Genomic DNA, 20,168 nt, shown 5'->3' on the forward strand with positions numbered 1-20,168 from the left:
GGGACCCAGGAGTTGTGCTGGTCTGGGGGGCGCCCTGGGCAGTGGGGCAGCTTGGTTGCTGGGTCCCCCCGGCTGGCTTGCCGCTGGCTTGTGCTGATGCCACCAGCAGGGTGGGCCGAGTGGCCATGGGGGTGGGGCCGTGGTAGACCCTGGCGGCTCGGGGGAGCTCACACAGACAGGTGCGGACTGGCCTTCCCTGCCTCCCGTCTCTGTTCAGTGCCACGCCCAAGGCGCCCGAAGCCGCAGCTGGGGGCCGGGTGGGGGCGGAGCAGCTGGGGCGGGGGGGGGGGGGGTGCGGAGCAGCTGGGGGCGGGGGGGCAGCTGGGCGGGGCACACCCCTCAGCAAACACCTCCTCCCGGTGGCCCTTCCCTCGGGGGTCCTCATCCCGCGGGGCCCTCATCCCGGAGGTCCTAAGGCCAGGATGAGGGTGCCCCGTGGGGGCAGACACGCTGAGGTCCGGCTCCCGTGGGCTGAGCATGAGACGCGGTTCCAGAAAACCACGGTCAGTGAGAAGGGGCAGGCTACCGGGACCTGCCTTCCTCGGCCACCACCGTGTGCCCTCCCGCAGGGCCCGTCCAGGCCGGTGAGAGGGCCGTGACCAGAGGGAGGGCGACAGGACGAGAGGTGGTGCAGGGTCCCGCACACGGGGGACGCTGTACGGCCAGGGATGGGGTGGGGCAGGGCGCTGCGGGAGGTGTCGGGAGCAGGTGAATCCAGACTGGAGGTGGAGCTGTTTGACTTGCGTTTTTTGTATTTGAAAAGCAGGGTGGGGGGGTGGTGGGAGACAGCTCTTCCATCCCCTGGCTCACCCCCCCATGCCTGTAACAGCCAGGGCTGCCAGACTCAAACCGGAAGCCGGAAGCAATCCAGGCCTACCACGGGGGGGGGGGGGTCAGGGTGCCCAAGACCCCCGGGGTCTGCGTGCACTGGGCTGCGTGGGGGCGGGGCAGCTGGGACCAGAGCCAGTGCGCGTACCCGGTGCAGAGGGGCGTTCACGTGACCGTCATGTGGTGCACAGGGCGTGGTGCCGCTCCCACAGACCCTCTGGCTGTCTGCAGAGAGGGAGGGGAGACAGCTTCCACAGGGGCCTGCTGCCAGGACGCGCCCCTCATTTTCACAAAAGACTGATGACTTGAAAGGAGAGAAGTGCTTCCGCTGGGTCCCTCCCTGACGGCCGAGCCTGGGCCAGGTGGGGGCCAGGAGCCAGGAGCTCCCTCCGGGCCTCCCGCAGGGTCAGGGCCCAGTGCTGGGACAGGTGGCAACCGTGTGGGATGTGGCTTTGCCCACCGTGCCGCAGCGCCGGCCCCGAGGACCCTTTAAATTGAGCTGGCGTCCTGGGCAGCTCTGGGCCACGCAGAGGCTCCAGGTCTCCCGGGCGCTCGGGCACTCCGGCCCGCGGCCTCGGTGGGTTGGTTTTGTTCGGGGGTGAGGGCTTCACTCCCCAGGTTGCTCACAGGACTGGGGTTGGTCCGGGCTGACGCCAGGAGCCAGGAGCTCCGGCCGGGCCTCCCCTGTGGGCGACAGGGACCCAGATGCCTGAGCCACCCCCGCCGCCCCCGGGGTGGTCAGCTGGGAGCCGCGGCTCTGCCCTCGCTGGGTTCAACAAGCTCATGTGTGTATGTGTGTCTCTGCATGTGTGTGCCTGTATGTGTGTGCGTGTGCATTGTGTGTTTACAGATGTGTGTCTGTGCACGTATGTGTACACACGTGTCTGTTATGCGCATTTGTGTATGTGTGTTCAAGCGCACATGTGGGTGTGAGTGCACGTGTGTACGTGTGTGAGTGCACATGTGTGTACGTGTGTGTGTGTGTGTGTGTGTTTGGATGCAGCTTGGTGCCCAGTCGTGGCCGTGTAGGCGGCACTGTCTCCGGACGGAATGGCCGGTCCCTGGCTGGGAGACGAAGCCACGGGCACTGGTGCTGGATGGGTACAACGTGACCAAGCCCAGGGTAGGGACCCCGGGTGACCTCGGGCTCCTGCGGGCATTGAGGGCCTGGTCAGCCTGGGTCCTGGTGTTTCAGACCCCGAGAGCACCTGCTCTCCATTCTGTTCCTGGCCGCTGTGCCGGCCGCAGGGTCTGACCTCCGTTCCCCGTGAGGGGGCGCTGGGCCGCAGGGGGCCTGCTCCCGGTGCCGTGGTGGGCGCGTCACACGGCGGGGGGGGGGGGGGCTGCTCCTGGCGCCTGGTAGGCGTGCGGCCCGTGCACCGTGGCTGGATGCTGCACACGGGCGGTGTTGGCCGGAGGAGGGTGTGGCCTGTGCCGGTAGGCGGAGCTGTGGCACAGGCCAGTTGGCCTCACTGCGGGCTCCCCTTTCCAGGCCCTGCTGTGGTGGGGGCCTTGTGGGCGGCCCCACCCCTGCTCCGTGCTGAGTTCTGGGGGGGTCGTTCCCAGAGTGCACCAGGCCGGCAGGAGCCCTGTCCTCAGCGTGGTTCTCTGTGGCCCTCAGGTTCGTGGCCCCGTGGCCGCTTGTGGACGCCAGGAGCCAGGCCTCCCTCTGTCCCTGTGTGTGACACAGGAGTGGCCCTAGCCCCTCAGTCCCCTGCAGCAGGAGGCTCAGGGCCCGGGGGACAGCAGGCAGCGCCACCCTCCCCTCCCAGCACCCTGCGCGGCCCTCCATGGCAGGGTTCCCGCCCCGGGTGGTCCTGGGTGGAAGAGGCTGGGCCCCGCCAGGTGCCCACACTGCAGAGCGGGCACCTCCGGTCTCACAGATGCGGCTCGGGCTGGCCGTGCCCATGTGAGCCGGTCACTCCTTCGCCTTCTCGCTGGCAGGGCTGGGGGCCGGCCGGGCCGGTGCCTCCCAGGTTGATTCTGAGGGTGGGGCCTGGGGCCGGAGCAGCATTTCCCTCCGGCCTGAGCAGGAGAGGCCAGGCCGAGGGCAGGAGGGCGTGGCCCCAGGCTGGAGCAGGAGGGGCACGGCTCCCGGCGGCCTCTGCACAGGGCCCGGTGCGCACTGCTTTGCCAAAGGCCTGTGATGGGTGCAGCCTGCACCAGGCTTCCTGCCGTATGGGGATTCACGGCCGTGGACACGGACAGTGGCCGGGTAGCAGGAAGGGGACGGAGGGTGGGGTCTCGGCCGTCCCAGGAGCTGCGCTGTGTGCCAGTCCCCCTCCCCTCGGTTGGGGCCCCACTGTCCCACCTAGACTCGCCCCACTGCCCTCAGCCCCACGACGCCCCCCAGTGGCTGCTGGGAAAACAGCCTGGCCAGGGCACCCCTGCCGCTCCCCCCGGGTCAGGCACCACGGGCCCTCGGTTTACCCTGTGCCTTCTCTCCACAGCTGGGGGCCACGAGATTTGAGGTGCGGGGACCGCCAGCAGCATGTCTCCTGTGCCCGAGAGCCACCCTGAGGCCACCGAGATGCGCGCCACGGCCGGGCCCTCGAGGGTGCACGTGCCCGCCGGCGCGGGGCTGTGGTAGCCGCCGCGAGCCCGCGCCTCAGCCGTCCGCAGCCTCGGCGTGGGTGTGGCAGTCACCGTGGAGAGGCCAGGGTACCACAAACTTATGGATTTGGACAAGAAAGGAGGGAGAGGGGAGTTGGAAGAGGGCCGGAGGATGTCCAGGAGCGGCGGGGGCCGGAGCAGCCACGGCGTGCGCACCTCGGGGGCCAGCTCGGGGGTCCTGATGGTGGGCCCCAACTTCCGAGTCGGCAAGAAGATAGGCTGTGGCAACTTCGGGGAGCTCCGCCTAGGTGAGCCCCCTGCGTGGCGGCCGGCGGGTGGGGGGCGTTGGGAACCGGGACGCAGGTGGGACTTGGAGTTCTCCCTGGGGAGGTGGAGGGCGGAAGACATGCCAGCCCCTGGTGGGGGGAGGGGCAGAGGCCTGCCCTGGTCAGCTCACGGGACCCCGGCATCCAGCGGTGTCCGGTGTGAGTGACTGGCACTCCCCGGCCTTCCTCCCGCCGGCCCCACCTGAACAGGGCGTGTGGTTGAAGCCTGGTGGGCTGCCTGGGGCAGGTGCTGGTGAGTGGGGTGGACTTGGGCCTGGGGGAGCTCCCCGGAGTGCTCCCGGCCGCTCTGCAGACTGAGCGGCATCCTCACCAGGAGTGTGCGGGGGCCCTGGCGAGCAGCCTCGCAGCTCAGGTGTCCCGTGGGTGCCGGCGCTGCCCCGCGGGCTCCGTGCCGAGCCGAGCCGAGCCCCTCCGGGTGCAGAATGTCCCGTGTACTCTCTGTCCTTCACATTGCACCTTTGGTTTCAGAATGTGTGCTTGTTCGGGCACGGTTCATTTGTAATTAAAATTTTAAATGTTTAAGATGTATTTATTTGAAAGGCAGAATGATAGAGAAAAATCTTCCATCATTGGTCCCCTCCCCAAACGGACCACGGCAGCCAGGACTGGGCCAGGAGCTGCACCCGGGCCGGAGACCCAGGCGCCGGGCTCGGAGCAGGCACTTGGCGACGGGCGTGGGCGCCAGGTGCTCCGTGGCCGCCCGCGGTGTGGTTTTAGGATTGTGGCTTCCTTCTGGTTCCTCCCCGGGTGAGCCCAGCGGCCAGCCCGGAAGCCACACCTGGTCCAGGTGTGTGGGCTGGAGCTGGGCCCAGGCGCTGCCTTTGGCGGCCCGCGATGTGCACACGCTGCCCAGGGGCCGCGGGGCCGGGCCGGGTGACTGCCTGCTGGGACCCGCCCAGCCGCCCGGCCCTGCCCGGCAACGGGCCAGTCACTCTGCGCTCGCTGTCCCTCTCGCACGCGGCACGCGGACGTTGGGCGGGGCTTCAGCTAAGGTTCCGTGTGTCTATGTCTGTATGTATGAATGTCTGTATGTCTGTCTGTATGCGTTGGAAGGCAGGGAGGGAGAGAGGCTTAAGTCCTGAGCGAGTTTGAAGCGATGGCTCCTTCCAGTCCACACCCGGGGTCCCCGGCTCATTTACCTGGAGGGGGAGCTGGGAGCCCCAGGCCAGGGCTTGTGCTGGAGAAGGCCCCCTGCCCGCGGCTCTGCGCGCTGTCCGCCAGCTGTCTCCCGCCACGGGAGACCGTGTTCTGGGAACACGCCAGCCTGAATTCTAGATTTTTTGTAGCAAATTAAACTTCCCCTTTGATTCCCTCTTCCCTGGAGCCCTCCCCCGCCGTGCTCCCCGTCTCGTGCGTGGGCAGGGTCTCGCCGCGGGGTGGCTCCCGCACAGCCTCTGCGTGAGCCCCGTGGCTCAGAGGGAGGTCTCCGCGCCCCGGCGGCCGGTTCCGGGGCTCTCAGCCCTCGCAGTGTCCCCAAGAGGCCTGCGTGAGGCTCGGAGCCCAGAGCCGAGCTCCTGCAGGGCTGCCCCACGGAGACGTGCGACACTGCTCATGGCCGCTGTGGCCAAATGCAGGACAGGTGGGCAGAGAGGCGCAGCCGGGTTGCCGTGGGGGTGCGCCAGCCGCAGGCCGGGGTCGCTGGCAGCCGTCCATCCGGGACGTGTCAATGCCTGGACAAAGCTTGGAGCGAGACCGCGGCCCAGCACGCGAGCAGAGCACCGCGCACGCGCGGCCTGAGCACACGCGCAGGTGCCCAGGGGTCCTGGGCTCGCTGCCAGCGGTGAAGACCTCCAGGTGCCGCCTTCCGGTCCCACCGCGTGCCATGTGCATGCGCAGCCCCGGGGGCAGCCGCGAAGGCCCAGGCACTTGGGCCCCTGACACCCACACGGGAGACCTGATGGGGCCCCACGCGGGACTTCGGCCTGGCCCACCCTGCCTGTCGCAGGCATTTGGGGAGCAAACCAGTACTGCCAGAGCTCTGCCTCTCAGGGATTGTTTTAAATGACGGCTTATGTAACACACACACATACACACAGAGCTGGGTGTTCCCCGGGGCTGACGTCCTGTGCGGGCGCCTGTGCGACCTGGAGCAGGAGGAAGCCGGGCAGGCCCGCGGGGACAGCCGCAGCCGGAACCGAAGCCGGGCCGAGCTGTGCGCTGGCCCTGGCGAGGCGGGGCTCCGCAGGGCGCTCGGCCGGAGGTTCTGGAGAGCCTGCGCAGCCACGCACCTCCGGGACCGGGGCCCCGCGCCGTGGGCTGTGATGGGAGGTGGCCTCGGGGAGCCCACGGGAGCTGGGTCGGGGCGGGGTTGCCATGGCGCAAAGCCGCGTGAAGACGCACTGGCTCTTACGCACCAGGAGCTGGCCGGCCTGGGCCTTAGGTCGCCCGGGGCGGGCGGGGGGACACGCCCTGGACTGGAGCGAGGCCGCACCGCAGTGGCCGAGCGGCTCAGGACTTGGCCCAGGCTCTGCCCTGACCTGCGAGGGCCTGGGCAGGTGTGCGCAGCTGTCCTGTCGGGCCTCCGACCCAGGGCGGGGTCGCTGGTGGCTCCCGCCGGTCCGCCTGGGGACGGGCGGGGCCTGCTGCCCTGACCGCGCCTCTGTCCCCGCAGGGAAGAATCTGTACACGAACGAGTACGTGGCCATCAAACTGGTGAGTGCGCCCCCCCCCCAGCCCACTGCAAGCTTCAGGCCGGGCCCGGGGCCGCTGCTAAACCCCGCGCCTGTCCCCAGGAGCCCATCAAGTCTCGGGCGCCGCAGCTGCACCTGGAGTATCGCTTCTACAAGCAGCTGAGCACGGCAGGTAGGCGGGCGGGGGCGGCCGGGGGCGGGCCGGGCCGCCGGGGGCGGGGCCGCAGGCACAGCCCGCCACGCCCCGCCTCTGCCCGCAGAGGGTGTCCCCCAGGTGTACTACTTCGGGCCGTGCGGCAAGTACAACGCCATGGTGCTGGAGCTGCTGGGGCCCAGCCTGGAGGACCTGTTCGACCTGTGCGACCGCACGTTCACGCTGAAGACCGTGCTCATGATCGCCATCCAGCTGGTGCGGGCGGGCGGGGGGCGGGGGCCGGGGGCGGGGCCCGGACCGCGGGGGCGGGGCCGGGTCGGGGCCGGGTCGCTGGGGCTGAGCCGCGCCCCCGCGCGCAGATCTCGCGCATGGAGTACGTGCACACCAAGAGCCTCATCTACCGCGACGTGAAGCCGGAGAACTTCCTGGTGGGCCGGCCGGGCTCCAAGCGGCAGCACGCGATCCACATCATCGACTTCGGGCTGGCCAAGGAGTACATCGACCCCGAGACCAAGAAGCACATCCCGTACCGCGAGCACAAGAGCCTCACGGGCACGGCGCGCTACATGAGCATCAACACGCACCTGGGCAAGGGTGAGCGCGGGGCGGCGCGGCGCGGGGGCTCCGTGAGCGTCAACACGCACCTGGGCAAGTGAGCGCGGGGCGGGGGCGGGCGCGACCCTCGCGGCCTCCCTGACCCCCGCCCCGCCCCCACCCGCAGAGCAGAGCCGCCGCGACGACCTGGAGGCGCTGGGCCACATGTTCATGTACTTCCTGCGCGGGAGCCTGCCCTGGCAGGGGCTCAAGGTGCGGGGCCGGGCTGCGGGGCGGGGCGGGGGCCGGGACCCCCCCTCCCCCGGGCGCTGACCCCGCCGGCCGCCCGCAGGCCGACACGCTCAAGGAGCGCTACCAGAAGATCGGCGACACCAAGCGCGCCACGCCCATCGAGGTGCTGTGCGAGAGCTTCCCAGGTGAGGGCGGGGGCCGCCGCGCCCCCTCCCCGCCCGCCCCCGCCCCGCCCCGCGCGCCCCCCGCCCGCCCGGCCCCGCCCCGCGAGCCGCCGCTCTGCCCGCAGAGGAGATGGCCACGTACCTGCGCTACGTGCGGCGCCTCGACTTCTTCGAGAAGCCGGACTACGACTACCTGCGCAAGCTCTTCACCGACCTGTTCGACCGCAGCGGCTTCGTGTTCGACTACGAGTACGACTGGGCGGGGAAGCCGCTGGTAGGTGGGCGGGGCTCCGGCGGGCGGGGCGGGGGCGGGGAAGCCGCTGGTAGGGGGGCGGGGCTCCGGCGGGCGGGGCGGGGGCGGGGAAGCCGCTGGTATGGGGGCGGGGCTACGACTGGGCGAAGCCGCTGGGGGCGGGCCGGGGCGGGGCTTCGTGTTCCACGGGACTACGACCGGGCAGGAAGACCACGGTAGGTGAGGGCGGTGCGCTGCTGGGCGGGGGAAGGGGGCCGGGCCTGGGGCGGGGCCAGGGCGGGGGCGCCGGCCCTGACCGCGGCCGCTCCCGCAGCCCACGCCCATCGGTACCGTGCACTCGGACCTGCCCGCCCAGCCGCAGCTGCGGGACAAGGCGCAGCCGCACAGCAAAAACCAGGTGAGGGCCGCCCAGGGCGCCGGGCCGGGGGAGGGGCGCGGGCGCCGCCGCCGCCTGACGCCCCCGCCCCCGCCCCCGCCACAGGCGCTCAACTCGACGAATGGGGAGCTGAACGCGGACGACCCCACGGCCGGTCACTCCAACGCCCCCATCACGGCCCCCGCGGAGGTGGAGGTGACCGACGACACCAAGTAAGGCCCCGCGCCCCCCCGCCCGCCCCCGGTGCCCCCGCCCCCGGTGCTCCCCGCCCGCCCCCGCCCGGTGCTCCCCGCGCCCCCTCCCGCCCGGTGCCCCGCGCCTCCGCCCACCGCCCGCGCCCCGCCCGCAGGTGCTGCTGCTTCTTCAAGAGGCGGAAGCGGAAATCCACGCAGCGGCGCACGTGAGCGGGGCCGCGGGGCGCGGGGTCGCCGCTGCGCGTTAGCCCGCGGCCGTCTGCGCCCGGCCCGGCCTCCCCGAGCGCCCCGCGTTCAGACCCGGCGCCGCGCGCATAAAGTCCGCCTTGATCCCTCGATCCAAAGCCGTTTTCTCGAGGGGCCGGGCCCGGCGGGGCGGGGCCGGCGGGGGCGGGGGTCCCGCAGCCCAGGGGCCGGCGGGGGCGGGGCCGCAGCCCAGGGCGCCGCCCCCCGCCCACAATGCTGCACCAAAGCTCGGCCCGCGGGCGGCCCCGGGGCCCCGCTGCGGGGGACTGGCCTTACAGCCCCGGCGGGGGCGCGGCCGAGTCTGGGTCTCGCTTTACGTGTACAGAAATGGCAGTGACCTGCTCCGATGCTTCCTCGAAGCCATAGAACTTAGGGGCTTTTTGTAAAAAAATAAAAAAACCAAAAACAAAACCACCCCCGCGTTAGCGTTTGGTCATTCCCGGGTGGCGTGGCCTGGACGGGGGCGCCGCCTGCACGCCCCTGCCCGGAGGAGCCGCTTCCGGGCTGTGGGACGCGGTGGTTTGGAGAGGGGTCCGCGGACAGGGGCGCCGGCCGCCGGGGAGGAAGGGGCGACGTCGGCCCGCGCGACCCACGGAACACACGGAGACCGCGCGTGACGCCGGGCGCTGCCTCCCCCGCCAGCTCCCTGGGAGGCGGCAGCCACGGCAGGTGTCCCCGGGTCCCTGCCACCGACGCGGGGGCCCCGACGGCTGTCTGGCCGGTGTCCCCGGGGAGACGGGGGCGGCACGCGCCCCCTAACTGGGGAGCCCCCTGCGCGGGGCCCAGGGCGCAGGTGGGAAGGTGGAGCGGGTTCATGGGGTACCAGGCCAGGTAGGGTTCCCCTCCGAACAGAGAGGATTCTCCCCGGGGGCTCGCCCTGGGGGGCGTGCTGGGGCCACCCCGGAAGTTTTCAGGGTTCGGGCGGGGCTGCTTCCGGAGAGAGCCCTGTGGGGCCCTCGCACCGCTGAGCCGCCGCCATCCCTAACTTCCCCAACACCAGCCGTGCACAGGTGTGGGGCCCAGAGGCTTCCGCGGGTAACACGGGTGCAGGGGTGGAGCGGCGCGCGTGCGTGTCCGTGTGCCCGCCTGCCGCCCGGGCGTACGTGCGCGGAGCTCGTCTGGTGCGCTGCGTGGCTTGCGCGTGCGTGGCCTCCTGGCTGTGCCTAGACGGCTCAGAGGGCGTAGCTGCCAGGGTCGTCCGAGCTGTTGCGGATTCGCCCCCCCCCGACGGGCGCCCTCTGCCGCAGAGCAGGGCGAGCTCGCGTGTGGGTCGCAGGCTCCTGCGGGTTTGGGCAGCCCTGGCGTCCTGGGGGCATGGACCGGGAGTGGACGAACACGCGCCCCCGCCGGCGCCCTTGTCGCCTGAGCCCGCGTCGGGTCCCGCGTCTGGGACATTTCCTGGGCCTGCCCCCAGCCCCTCACCCGCAAGGGTGCCTCCCAGAGGGTGCGGTGGGCGGCTCGGGGACACCGCACCCCAGCCCCGAGCGCCCCGTGCAAGTCCCGGCTGCTCCGCCTCCCTGGGCCACCCGGCCCCAGCGAGCTGGCCCCTCGGCCCCTCCTCTGCCGGGCCCTGGGCCTTCTCAGGCGCCGTGTGCCCGCCGAGCTGCGGGCTGAGCCGTGGCCCTCGGGGCGCCCTCGCGACGGGGTGCACGTCTCTCTCCAAGGGGCTGCGCCTGGGCCCTGGCGGCCGCCGTCCCTGGCACGCCCTCTGCTGCGGACGCCGACGCCAGCGCCCCGCGCGAGGAGCCGGGCCCCGCCGCCCCCGCCGCCCGCTGTCTCTCCGCAGGGCTCCGTTTCTCTGCTGGTTTCGCCCTTCTGCCCCTCGCCCTCTATTACTGTAAAATGTTTATTATTTATTTGTTTACTTGAGTGTTCAGAGGGCAGACAAGGGGGGCAGGAAGAGAGAGAGAGAGTCTTCCACCCGCTGGCTCACTCCCCAAATGCCCGCAGCAGCCGGGGCTGGGTCAGGCCGCAGGGCCAGGAGCCGGGAGCTCCACCCGGGTCTCCGGCGCCGGTGCAGGGCCCAGCACTCAGGTCACCGCTGCTGGCCAACGGGCGCAGTGCAGGGGCTGGGCGGGAAGAGCAGCAGCCCCCACCCCCGCGACCACCCCCCAGCTCGGCTGTGGCGGCCCCGCCTCCCGCGGTGGCCTCCTGTCCTGCACTTGACCCTGCGGTTTGAATGGCGCTCCGGAAGGTTCCGTTCCCTTTGGGCTGTAGCCAGGCCTCCAAGGTGAGCGTCATGTCGGGGTCCCCCGCCCAAAGGAACCGCTGGTGTTTGTCCCGGAACGCAGCCCAGCGCGCAGGGGACCCCGACTCCCAGCGTGGGGGGACAGGGGACGCCGCTGGCTGCCCAGGCCTGGGCGCCGGGGCCACGAACGTCCCGGGCAAAGTCACGTTCAGCCGGCGGCCCTGCCCCCACGTCCCACTCCGGCGTGGCCCGGTCCAGTGGGCATTTGGGAGGGAGCCTGCAAAGAAGCTCCCATTTTTATGTAAGTTTCTTTAATGAAAATTTTATTTTGCCACAAAACATGTTTAAGTCCGTATGTAGGAGGACCTGCAGTTTGTGAAAATAGATTGGGGGGCCGGCGCCTGCACTGCCGCCATCCATGTGGTTGCCCCTCTTCCGGTCCAGCTCTCTGCTGTGGCAGTGGACGATGGCCCAAGTCCCTGGGCCCCTGCACCCTTGTGGGGGACCCGGATGGAGCTCCCAGCTCCTGGTCGGCGCAGCCCTGGCCGTTGTGGCCGATTGGGGAGTGACCCAGCGGATGGAGGACCTCTCTCTCTCTCTGCCCTTCAAATAACAACTCTTCAAGAACAGACTGCGATGGACCCGTGAATGGTGTAAATGTCTATTTGAAGAGCGACGTGAAGGCAGAGGTCCACTGGGCTCTCCCATCCGCGGCCGGGCCGAGCCCAGGAGCCCACCGCCTCCCCGGCCGTCAGCAGGGCGCCACGTGGGCGGCAGAGGCGGAACCCCAGTGCCCCCTCCCCGGGTGTGTGCGTGGGTGGGGGTGTCGGCTTCTGGCCACCACTCGTCTCCCGCGGATGGTGCGTGCCGGCTCGGACCCCCGCGCTCTTCGGGGGTGGCTTCTGTGTGGCTGTGGCCCCGGGGCCACACCTCCCGTGGGGCCGTGGGCTGCGCCCGTGGGCTGAGCGCGGACGGAAGGGATGCGGCTCCAGACACGTGCGTTTCTTCCTTTATTTAAAAAAATCATCTGGGGGCGCGTGAGCGGCCTCCCATGGCAGGGGTCGTGGGGCGGGGGCTAGGCTATGTACAGGTGGGTGCCGCCCTGGGTTTGGCCAAAGCCTCAGCCCCGCCCCCGGCCTGGGCGGCCACACCCACAGCCACAGCGGCCACGCCCACAGCCACAGCAGCCACGGCGGGGGGCTCTGGGCGCCGAGGCCGGCCCCCACGGCGAGGCCCCGAGCTAGGTGTAGAAGACCCCGGGGCTCTGGGCCCGCTAGGTGTAGAAGATGACCCCAGAGCCCCGCGGCCCCGCTAGCTGTAGAAGATGACCCCGGGGACTGGGGGGCTCCGGGGGGCTCGGCCCGTTAGCTGTAGAAGACCCCGGGACTCTGGGGGACTCCGGGGGGCTCGGCCTGCTAGCTATAGAAGACCCCGGGACTCTGGGGGACTCCGGGGGGCTCGGCCCGCTAGGTGTAGAAGATGACCTCGGGGATCTGGCCGTCCTCCACCGAGGTGCCGTTGTTGTTCCCCGCGGCGTAGCAGAAGGTGAAGCAGGTCTTGGCGCCAGTGCTGGGGGACTCGTGGGTCACCTTGCGCAGGCCCTTGGTGCCGTAGTGGGAGTCGGGGCCCTGAGGGACAGGGGGCGCTCAGCGGGGCAGGCGGGCGCCCCTTGAGTGTGGCTGGTGGGGGCGGGGCTGGGGCACTGGGGGCGGGGCCGTGTACGGGGGCGGGGCGAGCCGGCACCTTGAGCGTGGTTGGTGGGGGCGGGGCCGGGTATGTGGGCGGGGCCCGTGGTGGGGGCGGGCGCACCTTGAGCGTGGCGCAGGCCGTGTAGTTGACGCTGGGCAGCACCTCCACCGGCTCCCTGAACATGACGCGGAAGGTGCCGGCCGAGCCGTCGCAGCTGAAGCCGGTGTCGTTCTGGCCCAGGACGGTGTTGCTGTCCGTGTGGATGATCTGGGGGAGGGGCGGGGTGAGGGGCGCCGCGTGCGGGGTCCCTGCCTCCCCCCGGGGGCGGGGCGGCCCGGCGCACCTGGATGTTTACTTGGTAGTCGGTGGGGCCGTGGATGGAGCCGTACAGCCCGAAGCCCACCACGAAGATGCGCTTGTTGACCGAGAACCTGGGGGGAGGGGCCGCGTGAGCGTGCGGGGGGGGGGGGGGGCGAGGGCTGCGTGATCCTGCGGGGGGCGGGGGGCCACGCCGCACCTGATGCGGTCGCTGGTGCCGCTGTAGCCCCAGCGGCTCTCCACCTGCTGGAAGCGGCTCACGCTGCACTCCTTCCCGCGTAGGCAGCAGCGCGGCCGGTCGATGAAGTCCACGCGCGGCTTGGGGTTCACGGTGAAGTGCAGGAAGAGGCTAACCACCTCGCGGTCGCCCAGGATGCCCGACTGCGCGGGGCCTGCACGGGCGACGCGCTCAGCGGGCAGTCGCCCACACCCCCACCCCCGCCCAGGCCAGCTGAGCCCCGCGTGGCTGCGCCAGCGCCCGCACCCGACGCCGGGAACGGCCCCAGGGCCCCTGGCACCCACGGGTGCAGGGTCGGTGCCCGGGGCACAGGGCGCACGGGGCTCCCCACACCCGCCCCACGGATGCGCCGGAGCAGGGTGGGCGCGGGCCCCCTCGGCAGGGCCGCCCCGCGTGGGACCGCCCGGCGCCGCGCACCTGCCGCGAACTCCTCGATGGTCATGAGCGGGAAGCGGATGAGGCCCAGGGCGGCGCCCAGCACCGCGCGCTTGTTCTCGGGCGTCAGGGGCAGCTGCTGCCGCTGGCACTCGGCCTCGGACCAGCGCACCGCGGCGCTGAACAGCCGCACCTCGCGGATGCCCAGCGTGTCGCGCTCCAGCACGGCCACCAGCGTGTCTGCGGGCGCGGTGCACGCTGTCACCGGAGCGCGCCCGGCCGCTCGGCCCCTCCCTGCCCCGCCCCCATCCGTGTCAGTCTGCTCGGCCCCGCCCCCGCCCCGCGGGCCCCGCCCCTCACCCAGGTCGATGTCCGTGAAGCCCTCGGCGGCGATGGCGTCGGCCGTGTGCTTGTCGATGCTCTCCAGACACAGGCTGGCCAGCTGCGGCTCGTCGAACAGGCGGGCCTGGGGACAGCAAGGCCGCCCGGTCCAGCCCCGCTCCGCGCCGCGCCCGCCGCGCGCCCGCCCCGCGCCCGCCCCGCGCACCTGCGTGAGCAGCATGAAGGCGTTGTCGGCCCGCAGGTTCTTCTTGAGGAAGTCCACGCAGTGGGCCTCCAGCGCCGGCACCGCGTACTTCTTGGCCGTGTACAGCGTGGTCATGACCGTCTCGGGCCCGATCTGCACCTCATCCGAGTACAGGAACCTGATGGTGGGCGCAGGGCTCTGAGGCGCCGGCCCGGCCCGGGGAGCCAGCACCCCACCCCCAGCCGCGACTTCCCCAGGAACCTTCTAGAATGTGTCCGTGGGCTGGGCTCCCCCCAACCCCCAGGAAAAGGCGCGCCCCGCCCAAGGCAAGCCCAGCACCGGCCACCGCCCTGCTCCACTCTGTGGGTGCACCTGGGGTCAACTAAGAAACCAGGAGGCAGAGCCGCTCATCCCGCAGGGCGCCGGTTCGAGTCCCGGCTGCTCCAGCTCCCACCCAGCTCCCTGCTGTGGCCTGGGAGAGCAGCGGAGGACGGCCCAGGTCCTCAGGTCCCTGCACCCGCGTGGGTGACCCAGAGGACACTCCTGGCTTCAGCCTGGCCCGCCCCCGCCGCTGCGGCCATCTGGGCGTGGCCGGTGGACCCCCCCCCCCCCCAAACCACCAGGCCTCACTTGAGCAGCGCCAGGAAGGCGGCGGGCTCCACGTCCGGCAGCTCGATCTCCGTGGACGTGGTGGCCATGCCCCCGTTGAACATGGCGTCAAAGACGGCGCTGCCCACGGCCAGCACGAACCTGAGGGAGACGGACGCCCTCAGCCTCCGCCAGCCCAGCGGGTGCCCCGCCGAGCACCCCGGAAGGCAGAGGATGGAGGCCAGGGAGACCCGGCCCCGGCCGCCCACCCACCCTCGCCCTGACGGACTCCCCGGGCGGAGGTGCAGGGAGCAGCCGGAGTCGCGTGGAGGGAGCGACGGCCCAAGAGGTGACGGTGGGGGTGACTGTGGTACAGCAGGTAAATGTTGCCTGCAGGGCCTGCATCCCATGTGGGCGCCGGTTCGAGTCCCAGCTGCTCCACTTCCTGTCCAGCTCCCTGCTGTGGCCCGGGAGAGCAGTGGACGATGGCCCAAGGCTTGGGCCCTTGCACCCCATGGGAGACCCACACGGAGCTCCTGGCTTCAGCCCGGCCGTTGCAGCCGTTTGGGGAGCGAACCAGCGGCTGGAAGACCCCCTCTCCCTCTCCCTCTGTACCTGTGTCTTTCAAATAAACAACACAACAGCAAAGCCAAGGCGCCAGGTCTTTGGGGTCTTCACCTCAAAGACCCGCAGCGAGGGCACTGCCCGGCCACCCGCAGAGCCGGGCTCCCACCGCTCCAGGGACCCGGGGGAGGGCGCCGGCCGGCAGGGGCGGGGCGGCTCTGTGCGGTGAGCAACGCGGAGAGCCCTGAGCACCCCGGCGTGTGGACACGCGTGTGCAGGTGGAAACCCACGCACACAGGGCTCTTCAGGCCCTCGCGGACACGCCCGTCTGAGGACCCCACGAGCCTCCTCGTCACGCCCAGCCGTTTCCATGCAGGCGGGGGCGGCCCACGGTGTCGGTCACAGGTGCCCAGAGCACCCCGCCCCCGCGTGGGGAGGCCCGGCCACCTCAGCGAGAGCCTGCTTTTCTACTTTTGAGTATTTCTTTTATTTATTTGAAAAAGTTAGGGGGGGGGGGTCTTCCAGCCACTGGTTCACTCTCCAGAGCTGGGCTGATCCGGAGCCAGGAGCCAGGAGCTCCATCCGGGTCTCCCACGCGGGTGCAGGGGTCCCAGCACTAGGGCCATCGTCCACTGCTCTCCCAGGCCACAGCAGAGAGCTGGCTGGGAAGTGGAGCAGCCGGGACTCGAACCGGCACCACATGGGACACGGCCCCTGCGCCGGCCCCTCTATTTTTGTCAAGGCCGATTTACTTGCGGGCTGGCGCAGCGGGCTAAGCCTCCAGCTAGGCACCAGCATCCCGGCCGCTCTCCCCCCAGCTCCCTGCCCGGCCTGGGGGGGCAGCAGTGGTGGCCAGGTGCTGGGCCCCTGTACCCGCCTGGGAGCCCCGGCCGGAGCGGGGAGGGAGGGGCGGCGGAGCGGCGAGAGGTGTGGGTGCCGGGGGCCACCGGGTTCAAAGTGTGCGGTGACCAGCACGGTCTCGCCGCCCTCACCGCGGACGGCCGCCTGCCGGCCAGACCCTAGTCAGCAGCGGCCCCGACAGGCCCCGCGGCCACGGAGATCGGAACCCAAACGACCCGCCCGCCTTCCAAGCAAATGAACCAAGTCTGAGTGAGTAAAACACACACTGTGGCAGCGGGCCGCAGACACCCCCAGCCTCCAGAAACGACTGGGGGAGCGGCCACGGCCACGGCCACGGCACCAGGCAGCCAGGGCCGGGCGCGGTGGGCCCCACGCCCGCTCCTGACCCCAGCTGCCCACCAACGCTGAGCCCCCAGCCCCCTGCCCCAGCAGCAGGGGAGCGAACGCCGGGTGGGCGGGCGGGAGCCGTGTCTGCCTCCAGGAAAAGACCAGCAATGCACACGCAAGGCGCAGGGGCACTCACACACCGCACGGCCCTGAGCACGGCGAGACCCCGGGGAGCGCCAGCCGCCCCCAGCACACCGGCCAGCCCGAGTTGCAGGACCAGAGAATGATCTAGCGTCCACTCTGGGTCACTCCCAAATGCCCGCAGCAGCTGGGGCTGGGCCAGGCTGCAGCCAGGGGCTCCGTCCGGGACTCCCCAGGGGCCCGAGCACTTGGGCCCTCATCTGCTGCCTCCCAGGCCCACCGGCAAGAAGCCGGATTAGAAGCGGAGCAGCCGGGACTCGAACCGGCGCCCACCCGGGATGCTGGCCTTGCAGATGGCGGCTTGGCCTGCTGGCCTTCACAAATAAAGTTTTATTGGAACAAAAGCACGCGCCTTTGCTGGTGGCTGCACAGAACCAGGGAGACGCGGAGGGGGCTGCACACGCAGGGGTGAGTGGCGGCACCGCCGCCCAGTCCAGGGGAAGGAGGAGCTGCCCGCGGCTCTCAGGTATCTGGGACCGCCCCACCGGGACCCACAAGCCACAGGTGAGGGCCGAGACCCTGCCCCAGGCTCCGCCCAGGCCTGGTGCCCACAGGCCCACCTGTGTGTGGTGGCCCCGGCCCCGCCTCCCCCGCACCGGCGCTCAGGGCCTGATCCCGACCCAGCACCCTCGCCCAGGGCCCAGGACCCCCGCCAGGACTCCGGTCACTGCTACCAGGGGCGGCGTGGGCAGGGCCGTGCCCTTCCCGCCTCTCTGGGGTCCGGGGGCACCAGCGGGGGGGGCTTCTCCGCTGCCCCCAGCCCCCCCCCCGGACGCTGCCACAGGGGGGCGCCGCTGCCCCACCTGCAAACGGTGCCAGCTGCACCCAGTGGACCCTCGGGTGTGGACGCGGGGGTGTGGGGGGCCGGAGGGCAGGGCCGCCCCCCACACCCGGTGCACCTCGGGGGCTGTCCCTTGTCCTGTGTTCCCAGGGAGTAGCGCGGCCCAGCCCACCCTGTGGCGAGCGGAGAGCCCAGGACCCCTGTGTTGGGCTAGGGGGTCCCAGCAGACTGGGGAGGGACGCACTGAGTGACCCATTGCACAGGCGTGGAAACTGAGGCACGGCAGGCTGGGCCCCGCACCTCTGCCCGCTACTCCTGCACCTGTCCCCACGGGGACGCTCAGCCACACACCCGAGACCTTGGCGGCGGCTCCATGGAAGCCGGGACCCGCGCATCCCAGCTCTGCGGCCGCCCCGGACCCCCCCAGGGGCTCCCCCTGCACCTCAAAGCCCCCGGGGCCAGGCCACGGCGCCCCTCACTTCTGTGGCTCCCGCCTGCTCACGCGGCCGCGCCCGGACCCCAGGCCCCCTCCACTGCTCTCAGAAGAGCGGCCGAAACACCTGTCCCCTCCGTGGTCCCCCTCCCTCTGATGGCCAAGTCCACGGGGCACACTCCGCCCCCAAGCCAAGGTCAGTCCGGGGCCCCAGCAGCGCCCCCCACCCCAGAGATCCGACCCCGGCTGGACCCCGCCGGGGGGCCGGCCCGCTCCTAGGATGACAGAGCAGAGCGCGGAGACCCGACGCACGGCAGGCCGGGGGCCCCGAGGACCCTGACACGGGGAGGAACGCACCGGGGGGGGACAGCCTTGCCCAGAACCGGGGGAACCCGGGAGGGGGGGGTGTGCGCACCCGGGAGGACCCCGCGCCCCCAACCCTGGCCCACCGCGGGAGCCCCAGGAGGGGGTCTGCTCCCCAGCCGCCGCCCCCCGCTCTTCCGGAAGGCGGCCTCGCGACGGGGAGGGGAGCCTGCGGCGGGGGCCGCGCGCCCACCTGTGCGCCGGGACGCGCTGCGCGCCGAGCCCCTTGCCCACCAGGAAGTGCACGTCGCACAGCACCTCGTTGTTGAAGAGGAAGGCGAAGCGCTCCTGCACCGTGGGCTTCGACGCCTGCCAGTTGTACGCGGGCTCGCGCAGCAGCGCCCCCGCCGCCTCCTCGCGCTCGGCGCCCGCGGCCTGCGCGTCCGCCCCGGGGCCCGGCGCGGCGGCGGCGGCGGCGGGGGCCGACCCGGGCGAGGAGGCGGCGGCGGCGGCGGCGGCGGCAGCGGCGGCGGCGGCGGCAGCGGCAGCGGCGGCCGCGTTGCCCGGGGCAGGCGCGGCGGCGTTGGCGCTGGGCCCCGGGGCGCCCCCCGCGCCCGGGCCGACCCCCGGCGGGCACGACGCGCGCCCGCCGCTGCCTCCCGCCGCCATCTTGTCGCTGCGGCGCGGGGGCGGGGCCTGGTGGGCGGGGCCGCGAGGGGCCGATGGGAGGCGGGAGGGCGGGAACAGGAGGCGGGCCGGGGGCGGGGCCAGGGAGGCTGCACGGGAAGTGGGAGTCTGGGGCCGGGGCGGGGCCCGGCGGGCGGTCCTGGGGAGGAGCCTGGGGCGGGGCCATGGAGGCGGGAGGGCGGGAACAGGAGGCGGGCCGGGGGCGGGGCCAGGGAGGCTGCACGGGAAGTGGGAGTCTGGGGCCGGGGCGGGGCCCGGCGGGCGGTCCTGGGGAGGAGCCTGGGGCGGGGCCGATGGGAGGGGACAGGAGGCGGGGCCGGGGCGGGGCCAGGGAGGCTGCACGGGAAGTGGGAGTCGGGACGGGGCGGAGCCCGGCGGGCGGTCCTGGGGAGGAGCCTGGGGCGGGGCCGATGGGAGGGGACAGGAGGCGGGGCCGGGGCGGGGCCAGGGAGGCTGCACGGGAAGTGGGAGTCTGGGGCCGGGGCGGGGCCCGGCGGGCGGTCCTGGGGAGGAGCCTGGGGCGGGGCCATGGAGGCGGGAGGGCGGGGACAGGAGGAGGGCCGGGGGCGGGGCCTGGGAGGCTTCACGGGAAGTGGGAGTCGGGAAGGGGCGGAGCCTGATGGGCGGGCCTCGGGCGGAGCCTGGTGGGCGGGGCCGATGAGAGGGGAACAGGAGGCGGGGCCGGGGCGGGGCCAGGGTGCCTGCACAGGAAGTGGGAGTCGGGACGGGGCGGAGCCCGGCGGGCGGTCCTGGGGAGGAGCCTGGGGCGGGGCCGATGGAGGCGGGAGGGCGGGGACAGGAGGCGGGCCGGGGGCGGGGCCTGGGAGGCTTCGCGGGAAGTGGGAGTCGGGACGGGGCGGAGCCTGATGGGCGGGCCTTAGGCGGAGCTTGGTGGGAAGGGCGGGGCCGGGGCGGGGCCAGGGGCTGCACAGGAAGTGGGAGTAGGGACGGGGCGGAGCCTGATGGGCGGGCCTTGGGCGGAGCCGATGGGAGGGGCAGGAGGCGGGGCCGGGGCGGGGCCAGGGGTGCCCCGGGAATGGAGAGTTGAGGGGGGGGCGGGGCGGGTTGTGGAGAGGGGGCTTCGGTTCTGAGCCCCGGACCCCAGAGCCAGCATCACACACTGGACCCGAACCCCTAACCCAGGTCTTGACTCCTGAGCCCCAGACCGCAGACGGTGAGCCCCTCGCCTCGGACCCGCGACCCCTGCCCTACGCTCCGTACCCCGACTCCGGGTCAGGCCCTGGATCCTGGATCCGTGTCCGACTGCCCAGCGCAGGGGACGCCTACACAGACGAGGACCCTCCAGGTCGCCAGGCGCCAGCAGTGGACACTCCGGTGACCCAGGACTGCGGGTCTAGGGGACCCCAAAACACGGACCGCGCGCGCAGTTCCGAGCTAGGAGAGCCTAAGGTGGGGCTCCTGGAGCGCCTCCCACGCGGCGCATCGGGCCGGCCCCTCCCCCGCCACACCTTCATTCTGCCCCGCAGTCCCCCCAGTCTTGCCCACTCTTCATATTTTTATTTTTAAGGCTTTGCTTTATTTATTTGAGAGGCGAGTG

General features: G+C 72.0%; 2 protein-coding genes across 4 annotated transcripts; one reads left to right on the forward strand and one right to left on the reverse strand.

Annotated features, from left to right (window-relative positions):
• Positions 1-3,278: 3,278 nt before the first annotated feature.
• On the forward strand, positions 3,279-8,945 carry CSNK1G2 (casein kinase 1 gamma 2). 3 transcript variants are annotated; one of them, XM_062184952.1, is made up of 11 exons: positions 3,279-3,689; positions 6,340-6,380; positions 6,461-6,530; positions 6,619-6,767; positions 6,872-7,106; positions 7,234-7,319; positions 7,399-7,483; positions 7,588-7,736; positions 8,029-8,112; positions 8,197-8,303; positions 8,441-8,945. In XM_062184952.1, exons 1-11 carry the CDS (start codon positions 3,503-3,505, stop codon positions 8,493-8,495), a joined length of 1,248 nt encoding a protein of 415 aa, XP_062040936.1. In that variant the 5' UTR covers positions 3,279-3,502; the 3' UTR covers positions 8,496-8,945. The 3 variants fall into 3 exon arrangements, with proteins under 3 accessions (XP_062040936.1, XP_062040935.1, XP_062040934.1); XM_062184951.1 differs by having other exon boundaries at positions 7,239-7,319; XM_062184950.1 differs by having other exon boundaries at positions 8,029-8,303.
• A 2,103-nt stretch (positions 8,946-11,048) lies between these two features.
• On the reverse strand, positions 11,049-18,592 carry BTBD2 (BTB domain containing 2). The gene is made up of 9 exons (XM_062184932.1): positions 18,177-18,592; positions 14,496-14,615; positions 13,887-14,043; positions 13,700-13,805; positions 13,382-13,579; positions 12,926-13,118; positions 12,752-12,839; positions 12,529-12,675; positions 11,049-12,347 (listed from the first exon to the last, which is right to left on the reverse strand). The coding sequence occupies exons 1-9, from the start codon at positions 18,590-18,592 to the stop codon at positions 12,186-12,188; spliced, it is 1,587 nt and encodes a 528-aa protein (XP_062040916.1). The 3' UTR covers positions 11,049-12,185.
• Between the last annotated feature and the right edge of the window lie 1,576 nt (positions 18,593-20,168).

Source organism: Lepus europaeus, unplaced genomic scaffold (genome assembly GCF_033115175.1).
Source record: "Lepus europaeus isolate LE1 unplaced genomic scaffold, mLepTim1.pri SCAFFOLD_105, whole genome shotgun sequence".
NCBI lineage: Eukaryota > Metazoa > Chordata > Mammalia > Lagomorpha > Leporidae > Lepus > Lepus europaeus.

What these genes read in the sequence shown, in the direction of transcription:
- BTBD2 (XM_062184932.1), bottom strand. Translation starts at nt 18,592, where the DNA reads ATGGCGGCGGGAGGCAGCGGCGGGCGCGCGTCGTGCCCGCCGGGGGTC. An exon ending in CCTTCATGCTGCTCACGCAG is followed by an intron (nt 13,806 to 13,886) that starts GTGCGCGGGGCG and finishes TGCTGTCCCCAG; the next exon opens with GCCCGCCTGTTCGACGAGCC. An exon ending in CTTCACGGACATCGACCTGG is followed by an intron (nt 13,580 to 13,699) that starts GTGAGGGGCGGG and finishes CCGCGCCCGCAG; the next exon opens with ACACGCTGGTGGCCGTGCTG.
- CSNK1G2 (XM_062184950.1), top strand. Translation starts at nt 3,503, where the DNA reads ATGGATTTGGACAAGAAAGGAGGGAGAGGGGAGTTGGAAGAGGGCCGG. An exon ending in GCTGTGCGAGAGCTTCCCAG is followed by an intron (nt 7,484 to 7,587) that starts GTGAGGGCGGGG and finishes CTCTGCCCGCAG; the next exon opens with AGGAGATGGCCACGTACCTG. An exon ending in GAGGTGACCGACGACACCAA is followed by an intron (nt 8,304 to 8,440) that starts GTAAGGCCCCGC and finishes CCCCGCCCGCAG; the next exon opens with GTGCTGCTGCTTCTTCAAGA.